At 42.1% G+C, this 18448-nt stretch overlaps 1 protein-coding gene across 4 annotated transcripts in view; it reads left to right on the top strand.

Moving 5' to 3' along the window:
- Window positions 1-18448, top strand: part of ZNF521 (zinc finger protein 521) — a 285865-nt gene that overhangs the window by 248584 nt on the left and 18833 nt on the right. For all 4 annotated transcript variants that reach the window (XM_090039845.1, XM_090039842.1, XM_090039843.1 and 1 more), the window contains one exon: window positions 1375-1490. In XM_090039845.1, the coding sequence (XP_089895971.1) occupies window positions 1375-1490 (116 nt within the window). The remainder of the gene's footprint in view (window positions 1-1374; window positions 1491-18448) is intronic.

Below are 18448 nucleotides of genomic sequence, written 5' to 3'. Positions count from 1 at the left end.
AATCATAAACAATGGTGTTTTATTAGCTATACGCTATTAAATTATTTCAGTGCATCTTGCTAGCATATTAACAAGAACTAAAAATCACCAATATAATTTTATATGGAAAATGGAATCTGAATAGTTTTTTAAGGTAATGAGAAATGTGATTAAAATGTATGACTCACAAGAACAATATTCTGATATTTCTTGTTGGCTTGCAATTAGAATAATTTTAATGATTAGGAGTGGAGTCAAAGTCAAATGCCAGCATCTTTAATAAATCCTTTCCCTGCCTATACAGATTAATATTGTAGATGCAAACTTTTTTAGGTCACAGTGCACCAGGCATCCATCAGAAGTCAGTGCTGCCAACCCAAACACTGCCTCTGGCATATACAATTTAATTATTAATAGTATGTCTCCTAGGTAAACTGTTACACAGTCTTAGGGCCTTGTTTTGTAGTCATTAAAATTGAACATGTTTATATTATTGAAACCCTTGCATTCAGTGTGTAGGCAGAGTTGATCTTAAAGTATCCAAAGAGAATTTACCTGCAGTTCTGTTTCACATTTATAGACATTGCCCCAGAGTAGCTGTGGGATATAATTTTTAGCATTAACACATTTAAATACAGAACTGTTCGTTAGTTTTAACTTTAGGCAAATAGAGTAAACAGGGCTCTGGCACTTTCCAGACCTCTTGGTTGCTAGGAAATATATCATATATGTTCATTCTTAGTATATTATACTTGATGACTTTTGGCTCATTACAAATAATTTGCAAGAGGAAATGGCATTTCTCAATCTTTATTTTTTAAACTATATTTTTGTTTTATTTGGCTCTCCTTACAAGAATTCTAGTTTGATTCCTATAGATATTATATTTTATACTTATATATAGTTATATATAGATAAAATATAGGAACAAAACATATCTGTTCCTTTTAAATGTAATAGAAAAAAGATTTCACTGGGCATGTCTATACAAGACACTTAATGCGCAGTAAACTAATTCTACTGCACATTAGCATGTCACGGCAAAAATGTGTTAACGCACAGTAGAATTAGTCTGTTGTGTGTTAAGCATTACAGAAAGACTGCACTATTGCTACTGCATATTAGTGCCAGCTACTGCACATTTATGTAGTATCTCAGAGGTAGTAAACTTAATGCGCGGTAGCAACAACGTATTAATGCACGTGTAGATGCACCCACTATGTAGTTAAACAGGGTTTTTGGTGTCCCTTATAACATAACTGTAATATGAAATTATAGTGTACCAACTTAACTTTACCTCTTGGATTGCTGTGTGTCAACAGGGAAATATTTACAAAAGCCTCCCCATTTATAAAATGCAATAATGAAAAGCTCACTATCATTCTAATATTTCAGTGTTTGTTCAAGCAAACAAGTTGCAGCAGCATATTTTCTCAGCCCATGGACAAGAGGACAAGATCTACGACTGCACACAGTGTCCACAGAAATTCTTCTTCCAGACAGAGCTGCAGGTACCGTACCCATTACCTTACCCACTTCTACTAGAGTATTAATACCTAGAATAGTGGAACTGGAAATTGTATATTCTGCCCCTCCTGGCAGTCAGCAACTAAGGACTGGCATAGAAAAGTTTGGATGGAAAAAAAGTAAACTACAGAACGTATTTGCCAGCTTTGCTTATATTTTGCTGCCAGTGAATCCAAATTTCCAGTAATAAACTCAACAAGAATTGCATAATTGGATGTGTTAATTGTCCTTTGTTTCTAGTACATCATTTATAGGCTGTATAGTATCATTTCTTATAATTGAAGAATAGGGTATAGAATGGAGCTAAATTTTGTGCATCTTCTGAAAAGAAATTTGAGTCAAAGAATGGCTTGTTTTGTGCTAATTTATTTCCTCCATTTCTCCTGGAATGGACCCTTACCTGGCTGGTACTCCTGAAAGAACTTGTTAGGTTTGGAAAGGTCAGAGTAAAAGAGTTCCAATTGTTCATCAATGATTTGAGTTTACATTTGAAGGACAGGATGTGGTGACAGAGAAAATCATTTGGAAGTCAAAGTTGAAAGATTTTGGTTTGCTAAAAGGGGATCAGTACTGTTAAAGCAGTGAATATATTTTTCAGCTGTGATGTTTTTCTTTGGGGGTTTTTTGTTTGTTTTTTTGTTTGGAAAACAGAGTGCAGTGCAAATCCCTTTACTTGAAGGTGTTCACAGTTTGTGTAGCATAGGCTATTGTCCTTGAAAACCTGGCTGAGCCGCCAGTTAATTTCACTTCTGGCTAGAGCTAGATTTATGCAAGTTATCTGAGGCAAGAGGCCATGCACGTGTGTGTGGTGTGTGTATGCATGCTTGCGCACTCATTTGGTATGTCAATTATTGGAAAGTTCTCATCTTAAAAATCTGACATTAATACTCAGGATAACATTGTGAATTATATCTTACGTGGAAAAAGAAATTAGATTTTCAGGGCTTACTTTGGGCATCAGTGTGTTGGATGAAAGATTGATATTCAGATTTATCATATTGTATTTCTCGTGTTGTATTTCTCTTTATGTATTTGTGAGAGAGATTCTCTCTCTTTTTGTGTGTGTGTGTATGTGTCTGTATGATTTAACAGTAGTCTGCATTAAAAAAAAGTGTAAATCTTAACTTTTAGCTTCCTAGCTTTTGTTAGCATGAGGCCAGGAACAGATGGATTGCATTGTTCTGGGTTTGGCCCGAAGCACCATCCCTCTTCCATACCCTTATTGAAATCATACCTCCTCCACTTCCCTCTGTTCGCAAGCCCCACAAAATCGTTGTGCCCAGTGTGCCTACCTGGGACACTGCTTCTGAGCCTCACTCAGATTTTGATCACTTTAAGTAGCTTAGTCTATTGTCATCTATGGTAAAAAATGATGAAAGAAAGAAGAAAAAGAATAAGAAGAAAGAAAGACATTTGAATAGCAAAACCAGCAAAAGGTTTAGGAAAAACTGAGCAAGTAAGCCGATAATAGAGATGTATAATGAATAGCTTTGTAGGTATTGGTAAAAGAGAGAGAGAGATCATAAGGACACTTCCCCTCTGCCTACTAATCCACCTCTCTAGGAATATTTTTACATTTCCAAATACAAATAGCCTCAAACTCTTCTTTCCTTTTTTTATTAAAATTAAATCAAATGCTGTTTTCTTTCTCAAAATTCACACTGACGTAAGGTTCAAGATACGGCTTTTGTGGCTCTTTCTAATCCTGACCCATTTGAACTCACACTCACTGGCCGCATCTACACAAGACATTGCTGTGCAGTCATTACTATGCATTTACTTAGTACTTGTATAAATAAGTATTAAATAAATGCACAGTAACCTGAGTTAATACGCAGTAGTGCCAGCAAATGCCTTTTTTGTGACGCTACTGCACAGTAGCACTGCTTCCCGGTTTTTGCCATACGATGTTACTGTGCAGTATTATCGGGCTACTGTGCAGTCAGCATCTCGTATAGATGCACCCACTAAGACTGTTGGTTTTTCAGTAAAGGGTACAGACCCAAATCCCAAAAAAGAGGCACATTACACTTAGTAATGGCTGTCAACTCACTTTAAAGGAGCATTGTCCTTTAATAGACAATATCCTCCGTTACCCCAGAGATGACACATCTAGACGTACAATTAGCACAGCCAAATAAATTCTGGCACAGTTTGTGCTGGAGTTTATTGCTTCTGGGCACGGTGTTTACACATGCTTCCGGGGCCACAGCACACTGAGCTGTTCTGGGGGAGTCAGCCTGGCAGCCTGGAGCTGATTTGCCCCAGTTCATCGTATTGCAGAGCGGCTGGCTGGAGCATGAGGGTACTACAGTGCAGGACTAGCCATTAGGTAGCCCTCACTGTAGCATCCTCACACCTCAATTAACCCCGGACACTATCTACAGAGTGTGTTCTGGTGCACTAAATAACTCCATCATAGATTAGTACTTGTGTCAGGCAGCACAATGGTGGAGTTCATTAGTTTTCTGCAGCCTAATAGTGCTGCACATGTAGATGGTGACGCTTTACTGAGGAGCTAATTAGGCAGCTCTACAGTAAAGCAAGCATGTAGATGCACCCACTGTCTACAATGTGTTTTTAATTCAGACTAGTTTACCTGAGTCATCTGACTTGGGTTAGACTATCAGCAAAGAAAAGGCAGATTGGGTATTAATTTGGGCTAGCAACTCAAATTAAAGTCTATAAAAAAGCCAGGGGTTGACTAATCCAAGTTAAAACCCAAATTACTTTGTCTTCATTCCTGTTTTAATCCAAATTATTAGCTAACAAGTTAAGAGTACACCCTTTTCCCCTTCTGTCCATCATGCCATCTGCATTTGTCTGGAATGCTCCTTCAGTTGTCTGTCTTCAGCTGAAGCGGGGATAGGACACTCTAGGTGGCAGACCCTCACCTCCAGAGTCTGCTCTTGCTGAAAATATGTCAAAGCAGGAGCCTGACCTCATTTAAAATGCATTCTAGGATGTGTCTCTTTGTTCAGGCTATCCACTAGCTGCAGGCTCTGGAATCCTTGGCATTTAGCCTACTGGTTATGTTTTCTCTATTGCTGTCCTTTAATGTCATTGTAGTGTGGGTATTAGGGGGAGGGGAGCTCCTAATGTATTTGTTACCTATATTTAGGATCAGTTCTTTGGCTTTTAATCTGCAACATGTAAACTACACCTACCAAAAGTGACAAATGCTAATCATGTCATTTTAAATTGTCTGAACTACTGGACAGAGCCCAGATGCTGTGGTGATAAAGCTGGTGTAAGAACGTGAATAGAATAGGATTAAATAAAATGGAATATATGCCACACAGATAGAAGGCTTCTATACGCATATAAGAATAGTAATCATTTAAAGGAAGTGAGTGCTGGATAAAGAAAATAAGCGTATTACAAGGATTCATAGATTTCATAGATTTCATAGACATTAGGGCTGGAAGGCACCTCAGAAGATCATCAAGTCCAGCCCCCTGCCCCAGGAGCAAGAAGTCAGGATGTTGTCCTATAACTTGGTGGGTCTGGAACTTTTGTTTTTTTCCTTTTGATTTGCTATTTCCTGTTGTTTGCAGCCTGGAAGAGCAGGATGCATGAAAATAAAGGCACCCACATTTTATACTTTATCCCTCAGGAGATTACCATCCCCACAGATCCTGTTCTTGTCAAAGAAACCAAGACTCATTTTCGAAGCTTCTATCTCAGCACTGCTTCTCAACTACCCAGAATATCTACTCCTAACAGAACAGGCCACTTCAGTGACAATACCTCATGAGCTGGGGAGTAAATCACCAGTACTGAGACCCCAATATAGAATGTGTTTTCCAGTTATCATATTGAAATAATAGTAAATGAAAATAACTTCACTTCTGGTTTTAGAGCCCTTTAAGGCCTGCATAAGCTTTTCAACAAGAGTGATGATAATATTTAATAAATTGTACATATTGCTGAAAGGTGAAGTAATTTGCACATGGTCTCTCATGAGTCAGTGGCAGATCTCAGAAGAGATCCCTGGTACCCAAATGCTAGTCAAGTGCTTTATTCACCAAATCTTTCTGACCATCTGCTTGTTAAACAAGTAGCTAGCATAGTGTAGGCAGGCTTCATAGAAACACTCAAACCCTAATTTCAATAACCTCAGCAGACCTTCATTTTCCCACCCCTGCCAAAAGCATTCTTCTTCTGTTGAGAAATAGGTTTTAAAGTCTGGTGTTGTGCTGTTATTGAAGGGAAAAACAACTTTTAACTTTGTTTGGGATACTGTATTTCTCTGGAGAGGAAACAGATCTGAAGGTTCTGTTATGGAGTTAGAAAGGTATGTTTGAAGAGGCCTCCGTGTTGGCAACTTACAGGCACAAGCCTTCTATGAGATCCTAAAGTCTGTGTGGATTTTTTACACTATTTAAGTGAGCTGACATTGAAAAAAATGGCTAACAGTATTTACTCATTTAAAACCTAATAATTTTAATAGTGCTCACATGCTTAATACAATCAGGATATTTCAGAAATAACATTCTAATGTGATTTTAAAATGAAACGTCAATTTAGACATAAGGTGAGTTAACAGATTGCAAGCTAGGTGCTCATAAAACTGCATATGCACATCCTAAATGCTAAAAGCCTCACAATTCTAGCACTCAAGATAGGAGTATATGGCTACATTTATCTACATAAGGGGTGGGTAACGTATGCCCTGTGGGCTGGATCTGGCCCATCAAGACTAAGTACAGACATTCAAAAAGCCCAAGCCTGAATTGATTCAATCTTTGCAAGTTAGTCTAACCTGAGCAGATTGAGCTGGCAAGCAAGTGAATAGACATCCACTTTGGGTTCCGGAAATGCAGGCACATCCCTGCAGGGGCTCAGGCTAGATGCCAGGTGTACTAGAGTGAGCCTTCAGCAGTGGCCAGAAGGCTAGATGGAAGCTGGAGGCGGGGGTGGGTATGGCCAAGCCCCACCAGGCCACTGAGTATGATTGGGGAGGAGTTTAAACCACCACCGTGGCCTATAGGGACCCCAGTCGGGGTGTGTCTGGAGAGGGAAGCAGCCCTTGCTAGGCTTTTCGGGGCCAGGGGAGGGAGCGGCTCAGCCCCACCACCGCCCACCTCACCCAGGGCTGGGGCTGTGGGACTGAGCTGGACTGGCCTGCAGGTGCTGCTGAGGCCAGGTGTGGAGGGCCAGGCCATGGGGGCAGGGCCTTTCAGCCAGCTGTGACTTGGCCTGGGGCTGCAGGAGTTATATGCCCAGTTTGCTTCCAGCTTCCTATGCCCAGGCTGGGCCGGGCTATCATGGAGCTGCTGCAGCAAGCAGGGCTCTCCCCTTCCTCCTCCTCCCCCACTGCTGGGCTGGGAGGGGAGTGGGATTTGCACAACACTGTTGGGGCTCAGGGCTGGAGGGGCATGGCACTGGCCCCCACTGTTGGGTAGGGGCAGAAAACTGGCCACAGGAAGTCCCCTGTAGCTTTTTCCCCAGCAGTACAGAGTCACTGGCACATGTTCACAGTTGTGGGTGCTGTGAGCAAACCCTCTGCCTATGCAGGGCTCTGGCCAGGGCTCAGAGAAGGGCTGGTCTAAACACTAGAGGACCTCTGTAGGTCCCTGCCAGCTCCACTTCTCTGTGATTCTCCCCTCCTTGCCCCCACTTCTCCTCAGGCTCGGGACCAGGATCTGCCCATTCCCCCTCTCTTGCTGCTCAAGTGGCAAGCAAGGGGGAAAGCTAGGTTGACCCCAGCTGGGTTCCCGTTCTAGTGGGAGATGGGAGGGAGTGGGGATTAACCCCCCTTCCTCCCCTCAGGCCAGTGGGGTCTGGCCACACCCCTGCTCCTGCTGCTTAAGCAGCAAGGGAGGCACGCCGGAGCAGGGTTTCCCACCCCAACTCCCACCCCCTTCTCAGACAGCCAGAGCAGTGATAGTGGTCCTGTAGGGAGGAGAGGGGTGTGGCCAACACTGCTCCATTGGACAGACAGCACAGCATAGCCAGCCCAGGGCTGTGAAGCATCCTGGGATCCTGGAGGATTGTGAGTTAATTTAAATCAGGAGGGAGTCTGGGACAGAAGTTCTGTAAACCAGTTTGACCTAAATCAGTTAAGTCTGATACTACATTCAAACAGGTTTATCTTAAACCAGTTTCGGCCATTTTGAAATTGGTTTATGTGCATGAATTTCTGTTCTATTACAGGTTTAAATGGGTTTCTGATCACTTGAACTGGTTTATATGTAACTTGTGTCCCTAGCCCAAGTAGTTATAGTCAACCTACAAAGACAGGACATCAGCAGCAATGCACTGATGTGAAGCAGCAACCCACCTTTGGACTGAGCTGTATTAATTCAGGCCACTGCTCCAAAAATTTTTTCTGACCTCTGGTCTAGACAGATACAACTAAATATTTATTTTTTTTACATCTGTTTTCCAAAATGACAAAGTTTTAATTGATAAAGGGAGAAATCTGTCATTAATTTAACCCGATGTTAGAAGACGATAACACCAATTCTGTCTATTAAAAAGATCCCCTTTTTTGTCCTCATTGAATATGAATATCCCCTCTCCACTTCTTTTATTCTTGTAACAGTTCCTGCCTGACATGCATGTGTTATTCCCATAGCCAACCTAGGATTTTGAGGGCTCACGGGTAAGATGACTCTAAAGTATCCCCAGCTTGATAAGTTTTAAATTTTTAAAATTCTGATGTTAAAATTCTGATGTTAAAAAGCACTGATGGCCAACCAAAGTGGAGTTTGTTACTTGTGATGGGGTCTGTGCATTGCTGCTACCATTTATAAAAGTTTTGTGGATGGATAGAGGTCAAAATGAGGTGTTTCCTAAATGAATAGGCTGAGTCACAGGGATTGTATGTCTATTCTATGAATCATTGCATTTATTTACCATTTTGGATGGGACAGGTACAAAATTCCACTTAACCCAGTTAACAAACATGGAAGCCAAAAGCATGACCACACCAACCATTTAATGTGAGGTAAGTTACGTATGAGTTACATCATGTTAGCTACTCTACAGAGACTGCCCATATGCATACTCCATTGATTCCCAACCAGAGTGCTGTGAGATCCATGTAAGAGTGTTGTGGGGTACTGTGCAATATTGTCACTCTTAGGTGTGCAAACACCTATAAGTGATTCACAGGATAAACCCAGAACCGGCATTTTCTGAGGGGTGCCTTGAGTCTAATGGGATTGGACCTTGAGTCTGCAAAGTTTGTGAACCACTGGCATATTCCTACCCTGAAACAAGTATAAAGTGGCTTACCCCTCAATGAAAGTGAGTACCTCATATTTTCCATGGCATAAAAGTATGCACAAGGAGTACTTACCACAAAGTAGCTAATGTGCACTAAGTTCATACCCTAGCTTACCCAAAGGCAGGAAATTGTTAGGTAGAAGTCTGGGTCCCATTTGAATGGATAAGGATCTGGCTTCACTTATATGTATACCTTTGTAGTCTTATATATGCCTCATATATGCCTTTGTAGTCCACAAAGCAGATATCATCAATGCACAATACCAGGGCATCAAGCCAAATTCCTTAGGAAATTCCAGCTAATGCAAACACTGCAGCAGCCGCATCTGCAACATGAGCATATACCGCCTTCTCTACATTTGTTTCCCATAGAAGATCCAATCAAATGCAAGTTTTCAGGATTCCTAATGACCTTAATCCAGCATTGCTAAAAAATTACATGAAGGTGTAGGATTAATCCTGTAGCTGACAGTTCTGTTTTGCAAACGACATGGACGTTTCTATCACAAAGAAAAGCTCATCTGTGAAAGAGACAGAGCCTTCTCTCGGTTTGGCTCAAGACTGTGGAAGGAACTCCCTCTGGAGCTAAGAAGCATTACAGACATCACCAACTTCCATTTTAAGTGTAGGGAGCATTTTGACCTGTCTTCTAAAATATAAACACATAGCAGTATGTGCATTTCCAAACAGGGAGGGAAGGAAGGAAGGAAGGAGCATGGATACACAAATCTCCTCCTCTGGAAACAATAAGATAGAGAATGAAGTCCATAAGAAGATATTCATTAGGGCTGTGCAAAGCTTCAGGTGCTGATTCGATTCGGAGGAGTTTTGGCCTGATTTGGTGGCTAAATCTCTGAATCCAGATCGAATCAGGGGACCAGTTAAAAGATCCAAATCAATTCAAAGCTCTCTAAATCAATTCGGAAAAGATTCGGAGAGCTTTGGTGATTTGGTGATCTGGGTAGTCTCCACTCACTGCAGCAGGGAGCTAGACCCAGACTCCATGCTGGTAGGTAGGGGACGGGGGAGGGGATGCCGGAGGAGGGGAGAGGAGACCATGGGGAGACCCCTGCCAGGCCCCATCCCCTGCCTGCTCCCCCAGCCCCTCTGATCACCCCTGACCCCTGCCCACTCTCCCAGCCATCCCCATGGCTGCCCCCCTCTGCCCCAACTCCCAGTTATTTAAAAAAAAGCCCCTACTCACTGAATGCTGCCAGGCAGGGATCTGATCCCTGCTGCTCCATGATGCGTGGGGGGCTCTGCCACAAGCCCCCTGACCCGGCCCACTCTCTGAGCCCTGCCATGGCTGCCCCGCCTGGCCCAGCTCCCAGCCCTTTAAAAAAAAAAAAAAAAACAGACTCACCAGCTCCTTCAGCGGCCTTGGGGCTTCTGGGGACTCATGGAAGAGCCCCCCCACGCAGCGCAGGGCAGTCAGGGGCAGCAGGGACCTCCCTGTTGCTGAGCTAGAGCCAGTGACTTCGGGGGGGTTGTTGTTTTTTTTTAAAGGGCCAGGACATGGGGTGGGCAGGGAAGCCATGCAGGGGCAGGCAGGAGTCCGGGGGGCTCATGGCAGAGCCCTCCATGTGGCAGGGGACAATGGAGGGCAACAGGGATTGTCCTTCCACAAGGCAGGAGCCAGTGAGTGCATTTGGGTTTTTTTTCCAAAGAGATGAGAGCTGGGGTGGCCGGGGCAGCCATTTAGGGTGGAAGGAGGATGAGGGCTGTCTGATTTGACTGATTCGGCAGCAGCCGAATCTCCAAATCAGATTCGGCTGAATCACTTTGGGACAGTGATTCAAATCACCGAATCAAATCACTGTCCCCCTAATCAGCCTATCCAAATCCGAAGCGAATTGTAGCCACTTTGCACAGGCCTAATATTCATCATGTTACTTAATGCAATACTGAAAGTTGCTCAGATACTTTGGTGATGAAGCAGATACAAAAACCAACATAAAGCAAAATCTATGCAGACTAGAACAGTGGTCTCCAACCTTTTTAGGTCCAAGATCACTTTTGGAATTTAAAAGGAACCCAGGATCTAGGACCCCGCCCCCACACGTGTCCTCCGAGCCTCCGCCCCTTCCCTCCCCTACTGACTGGCCTGCTGGGCTGGCGGAGGTGCGTGTATGCATGCACATGCACACTTAACCCCACCAGCCCAGGATCAACCTCAAGAGGCTCAAGGATCTACCAGTCAATTGTGATCGACCAGTTGGTGACCACTGGACTAGACTGTATAAGGAGAGGGTGTTCCACAGTTTTCTGAATATCCAGTTTTCTGGATATTCTGGGGTGTGTAGACTTTTCAAGATAAGCACCCAAAAACTGTCCAAACTTAATATCTATTCTTTGATGTTTTGGCCTAATGGTGGGATTTTCAAAACCGTTCCATGTTGCATCACTCTTCCCATTAAAGTCAGTGGTAAAAGCCCCGTTGAGTTAGGCTAATGCTGAGGTGCTTTGAAAACTCAACTGTAAATGAATTGAATGGAAACACAGAATTCTCTTGCTTATAATCAAATGCTTAGCCAGGCATGAGTCCTACTTAGCTGAGAGTATAGGTTCTTGTTGGCCATGTCTGCATGATGCAGTTCCATGAAGAGTTATCTGAGTTAGATCTGGACAAGCTAGTTCAGGTACCAAAAGCAGCTTGTGCATCTACATGGCATGGCTTTCTGCCTGAGCTAATAACTGAGTACCAGCTGGGGTGGCCACTGGGAAGTGCAGGTACATTGCTCTCAGTACTGAAACTGGCCTCTTCAGAGATGGCTGTGTGGCACTGCACTGAGCTGCGTAGACATCCCCATTGTGGCCAGAGGTCACATAAGGTGCTCAGCAGCTGGTACAGCAACAAAGGGTTGGCTGGGAAAGAACGGGTTCCTGTTAGAGCACCATCACTAGCAGCTATGGTGGCATTACCACCTACTGGCATAAAATACTTTGTAGTGGCCCACAAAAAGAGAACATGTGTATTACAGAGGTGTGCCTTTGGTGAAAACAGGGGAAACAATGACTAATTTATGCTCTTTAGGAAAAATCAATGACAAACTTTCAACCCTAGAGATTGATTTATGTTTTCCAAATATGTTTTTACAAATAAAAGGGTTAGAAACATCCTTTTTTTAAAAATCAGCTCTAGCTCTTCCTAGGTCCCCAGTTCCTTGGAATGAAGAGGTGGAATACAGTCACTGGCTTTCTAGGCCCCAAAGGCCATCATCCAGCAGGGAATAACTTGTCAGCTCTTCTTAAAAGGAAATCTACCTGAAATCCAATTAACAATAAAAGCTTTAGGCCAACACTATCAAACTTAATGGCCTGTTTTTCAAGAGGTCCTGTGCACCTGTCCCTGCCATTAAAGTCAGTGAGAGTTGTGGGTGCGCGTCACCTCAGAAAATCAGGTCATAAGTGCCTAAACTTAGGAAGCACCATAAAAGCACCTGCATTTCCACAGGTGTTAAGCACCCACAGCCTCCATTACTGTTTTAACTAAGTGTCCTAATGTAGTCTTGATTGCCTAAATGAAGGCACTGTATTTGGAAATGTTGGCCTCTGTCTGTAGTAGACTATCACGGTCCATTCGTCAAAGTAGATGACTGACTCAGGAGATTTTGTTGCCAGGTCTGCTACTAAGTTGGTAGATGACCTTGAACCAGGCATTTAACCACTCTGCACCAAAGTTTCTCCATTTGAAAAATGGGGATAATAACACCTGTATTACAAGTGTAAGGTTGGTTGTAGCCCTGTTTGTCTAAGGACATAGGCAGACAAGGTTCTTTGGGTAAATGTGGTATCTTTTGTTAGACAAACTAAATAGTTGGAAAATTGTTCTTTGCAGGCTTTCGGGTACAAACACCCTTCTTTAGCCATTGGAGAGAGTCTGTTGTTGGTTTGCACTAAATGTCCTGATGGAAAATATGTAGGAGAAACCAAACAACAAATGCGTACTAGAATGAACACACACCAAAATTCTATCAAAGAAAAAATATCTAATTACCTGTGGGTGCACACTTCTCACAAGATAACCACTGTCTCTCCAATTTATCAATTCTGATCCTCAAAGGGAATTTACAAAACTTCTTTCATAGACGAGCCTACACACTTCACTTCATAGATCTATTGGATACCAAAAATCATAGATGAAATATAGGCATTGCATTATGGCTCATTATAGCCTGCCTGCCATCTGATAACCCCAGGTAACCTCTCTACAGTTTACTAGCTGCATTCTTTCACAGGTCAACATCCTCCTTCACCCTCCACCCACCTGTTGTCTACCAGCATTTGCATTTTCACGGACCTGCAGTTTTGCATATTGGCATCTAAACCAGGAGAGTACCCAAACCAACAGCAGACTCTTTCCAGTGCCTGAAGAAGGCTGTTTGTGCCTGAAAGCTTGCAAAGGACAATTTTTCCAACTATTTAGTTGGTCTAGTAAAAGATATCACATTTATCCAAAGAACCTTGTCTGCCTCTGACACGTGTATTGTTATATTAATGTAATTAGTGCTTGTGTTCTTGAGGTCTTTGGATACAGTGCACTAGTAGTACCTCAAACAATACAGCCTGGTTACTTTTAACATGGGGTTATTGTGGGCAGGGTGGAGGGGTTCACTCACTCCTTCACATGGGTGAGGGCACCAATGAGGCTTCCAAAATGTCACAGTATATAGAGTTCTTCAGGGACACGTTATCCCCTGCAGGGACACGTTATCCCCTGATCCCTGAATCTTCAGACTTCTATTCCAAGAAGACAGAATGACTTATCTAAAAAAAGAATCAAGAGACACATAATGGAAGCACTCGCTCTTCAGCTATTTAAGGAAATATCTTCAAAGTGTTTCTTCTCCAACTCTTTTGCTTTAATGTTAAAAATAGGTGAAATAGGGGGAAAAAAAACAACAACAACAACGCCAAAAACAAAAAAACCCTTTGAACTCCCCACCACTGTCTCTTCCCTCATGGGGATTAAGGGGTGTTTGAGCCACATCAGTTTTTTCATATGATAATTTTTTTCTAAATAAGAAATTTCCAGGTTTGGAGCATGTGAGTTCAACCTTTTTGATTGGCCTATTCAAATGTAAACACTCACAGTGGGTAGTTCATTAGTTCATGAATACTTATAGAACATTGTAAAATTCACCAGGTCTCATGCATCACAGCTGTATAGCGACAATTTTGCTTTACTGAACAGTGCTTGAGAAAAATGGGAATGAGTCTTACTGATTTTAACTTGTTTCAGATTATTACATACATGGGTGCGTGTGTATGTGCATGTGTTTATACACAGAACAATCATCCTTTGAAAACATTCTGGCCTTTCCTTAAATAACTAGAAAATGATGTTTGCAAAACCATGATGTTTGCAATATATTTTGCATGTTCTCTGGAGAGAATGTATCAAGCATTTTGGGTATTATTACTTAATTTTCTAAAGCAATTCAGTAGTGTTTCTGGTTTGTTTACAGGTTGTCTGTAAACCTAATGTCATGTTTGATTGTAAATAGATTGAAACAATGGCTATGAGAGATATTAACTCCAGAAATTTTTCATTCATCTTACTGAGTGTTGGTTCTGAAACCTAATGATAGCATTCACGTTTATGATGCTGATCATTTTAGCAGTTGGGGTAAGGAAGGAAGTGAGAAGGAAGTCCTGGCAGAAAACTGGAAGGAACTGCAAGAAAAAAGCAGGGAAAAATAACAAACAAAAAAGAAGAGACAGAGAAGGGGAAGAGAAACAGAGAGGGGCAAGAAGAGAGATAAAAGACAGACACAGGAGTAGTTATACAAATAAGCATATTTGTCCTCTGAGTAACGACAGATGCCACAAATAAGGCATATATTGAACAATAAATAATGATGATGATAACTGAAAGTTCAGCTACTATATAAAGGCTATTTTTTTTTTACTTTATTCTATGTGGAAACTGAATATAGGCATGAGGGCCGTTCCACAGTCTGGGGGTGGCAGGAATGTAGTAAATGTATACCCTGATCAGCAAATAATAATTAAAGATGGATTTTGGCCCTCCACAAATTAGTTTTGATTGCCTTTGCTCTCAGTGCTTCAGCATAAACCTTAGGATTAGTCAGATCAGTTGGTTGATACACTTGGAGTAGGCAAAAGAAAATGATGGAAATAAGCCCTCTATTTGCATTTCAGTAGTTTCCCTGGTAGCTCAATTCAGTTCTCGTAATTGTCCAACCATTAATTCTTGCTAATGTAGTTGATATCGATGACTGATTTTCTATACTAAACAGAAAGCACCACCTCTTCATTCTAGGACTCATTCCTTCATACAACTGTCCTGCTGTCAGCTACCAGTAGCTGCCATCATATTATCTTTCATCTGGCCCAGAGCTGACAACAGATGGTCATCTCCGGGACTACCATCAATGTGACTTTATGAAGCATCCAGCAATGGTGTACTGAGAAGCTTCATGGCCAGTTCTGTAAATCTCCCTCCCTCCCTCCCCCCTCCTCCCCACATCTCCGTGAATAAGCTCATCGTTCCTGGCTCCACTCACCACTGGCCCTGCAATTTCCCATCTAGCGAAGGCAGAGTGCTGCCACTGAATCCTTCTTATTCATGGTCTGAATCCTGAATCCCAATACAGGCAGAGTACTGCCCCTGCCATGCATCTTCTGCAGTACCAAGGAGCTGCTGCTGCTCTTACATCATTAAGTATACCACTACTTGGGACCTGCTCCTCGACCTGTTTCTGCATACCAAAACTTGGACCACTTGGGGCGGAAAGACTGAGTAGATACAATACTGCTTTTCCAGCCACCATCTGGAAGCTGTACTCTGAATCCTGGTTTCTCACACAGCAGAGGCAGGGCTTAGCATTGTGTCACTGGATCTCATAAATCCAACACTCTGGGCTTTTTTGTTTTTTTTAAAGCTCTGTGAGACTTGTTGCCAAACCAAGATTAAGCATATTAACTGTGAAGGAAGCAGAATTGTGACTATTGATTATAGACCTAACAGGGAACAGAGCATAGATTTCACTGATGCCCTGATGCATTGACTCATTTGATCACTGGGAAAGCAGCTTCATCTGGGTGACTGCCTTGTAGGTGGAGGAAGATATATTGTTTGCTCTTGACAGAGTTTGCTAAAACAAGGTACCTCTAGAGCTGAACCTGCATTTTTAGAGAAATTCACATTTGTATCCTTTATTGTGATATTTGCAGCAAGTCTACAGCTAGTAACTGTCTCTGCCCTGAAGCTATAAAGGAGTAAGGCTCCATTGTTGGAGAGAGAGCAGTGTTCTGTGTAAAAGCCTGAGATGTGGTAGGCAAGATGAATAGTGCTTAAAAGCAGTGCTTGCGGTGCTGTCATTTAGAACAGGGACACTGAGGCTTTAAACGAAAGTGAAAGACAGGGTAAATGAATGCTTAAAAAATGGTAAAATTTTAAACTGCCTAAAATAACAAGTCTTCTCCATTGATAAGTTCATGGAGTGGGAGGCAAGTTGGGAGGGGGTGGTTTTCCTCTTGGGAGGAGGTGTATATAGTTCATAAAAACAAGGTGTGGTCAGTGATTCATAAAGGGGACATGTCCAGGAAACTCCAGTAAACAGAGATCTTGGCTCCAGTGTGCTTCCTCTTTTGCACAGCATCAGCATTTTTAGATTGCTTCATTCCAAGCATTAGTGAAAAAGACTTGCCTGCAGATGGCCACACGACTGGAGCTGTTTGTAACAAAACCCCAACCAGGAGGAACAGGTTTCAGTTTTAGGTCTTTACCTGCTATCTGGGTCAGGTTCACCAGCTTTGGAGCAAACTGGAGCCAAAATATGATTTAGGGAGGAAACCATGTGAAACATGGTAGATTTGACATAAAACCTTGTAACTTTTTTTTTCCCCCAAAATAGATTTTGCTTTTTATTCAAAGCTTCGGTGGCACCTCCCTCCCCCCTGTAAATTGGAAACAAAAAAAGTGGTTCAGTCCTTGAGAACTAAAATTGCTGAATTGCGCACAGCTCTTCCTACAACTTCAGGAGTTTGTCTGTATTAGAATGTCATTTTGCAGTCAAATTATCGTGCTTGGATAATGTAATAAACGTGAGTTGTATATGTATCTATCTGTCTGACAGGATAGTAGATACTTACTCTCTTACTCTGTATCTATAGATCGATGCCATGCAATATAAAAAATCCTGGGATACTGTTAAATATTAGCACTGCATTTTGCTTTGCTTTGAGTTTGTAAAGGTGAAAGGTGATTGTGCAAGGAAAATGGAACAGTATATTTGCTGTGAGACAGGCACTAAGAACTCACTCCCATGCTCAGTTATAATTCATGACTGTACTGGTGGGAAGCCCTTATCCCTCTGTGGAGTTAATGCATATCTACTGTAGCCTGCTGAGAGCACCCTGCGTCCCCTCCCACCATCTGTGCATTCACTTGCGTGCTTTCTCTCTCTTTACTGTGAGATCTCTCGGTGTTAAAACTGCCAGACTACTACTGCCTGGTAAAGGTGGCTTTATGACGTATATTAATGTTGAATTGTCATTTAAATGGCAAAGAGGTGGAAAAAATATATATATATTTCAGTTGCGTTTAAGCTCTGATTAGAAAATGGACAATGAGATGTATCTGCTTCCTTAAACTGCTGGAAAGGTATAAAATTTGCTGCCCATTCCTTGCAGACTAGGGATAGGGTTAGAGGGTTTAATAGCAAAGTTATCTTGATTCCCAATCTGTGCATATTTTGCTGTTGATTGGTACAGTGACACTGTCTTCACAGTGTTGTGATTTGAACCTCTGAGTATGAGAGCCAGCAGCATTGCAAATTGAATAATATTTACTCACCCATCAACTGGTTTGTGCTGACAACTATTTTATTTTCTGCATGTTGACCTCCTCTCTGAACTGAAGCAGCCTACTTGGAGGCTGCAAGTTAATTGCTTCTCTGCTACCTGAGACTTGGGATTCATATGGCTAGATTCTATAAGCTCACGCTATCTTTCTTAGACGCTGTACGAAGGTTTTTGTAGTGTAAGACACTGTCTAAAAAGAACTGTTTTTAGTCTATAATGCGTTCTGTAGTTTAGAGGGAACTGAACTGGATCATAGAGATTCAAGACACTGTTTTATCAACTTGGCCCCTTACTGCTAGAGTAGGTTTTGGATTCAGTATGTGTTTAAAAGTAAGGTGGAACTGCATATACTTTATTGCCACAGTAAGATTAATATGTGGTGTTTCATGATATGTGATCTTACATAGTCTGTTATTTGTACTTCTTTAAAACGTATAAATCAAATCCAGGCCTGAAATCTCAGTGTATGAATTTAACAGATGTGGTGCCATAAGGGACCAACTGTGTTATAAACTGCAGAAATGGCCTTTTTATATTTCAGACTCCTAAGCGTGTTCCAAAGAGTTTTTGGAACTACAGGAGAGAGGTGAAAGGTCATGCACTAGGACAGTAGCACCCACCCACCGCTTGATGCTTGATGCAGTTGTTAGGAAATCCATGTTTAATAGTTTTGTTATGTAGTCATAGCATCCTGCTGAAGTTCCAGAGGAAAAGTAGGGCAGGAATGACTTCAGTAGCTCAGTGTCCAGGTTTTTTTAGGTGAAAGATCACTTTGAGATGACACAGCCGAGTAGTCAGGCTGAAATCCTAGTTGGTATTTTATTAATTTTGCACCAAGATAAATCCTGAAATTCTGACAAACTCCATGACAGGT

The sequence above is a fragment of the Crocodylus siamensis genome, chromosome 3 (assembly GCF_052110815.1).
Source record: "Crocodylus siamensis isolate JL-2025a chromosome 3, ASM5211081v1, whole genome shotgun sequence".
NCBI classification, from domain to species: Eukaryota; Metazoa; Chordata; order Crocodylia; family Crocodylidae; genus Crocodylus; species Crocodylus siamensis.
The sequence above is the reverse complement of the archived record's forward strand: the minus strand, read 5'-3'. Positions and strand labels throughout refer to the sequence as shown.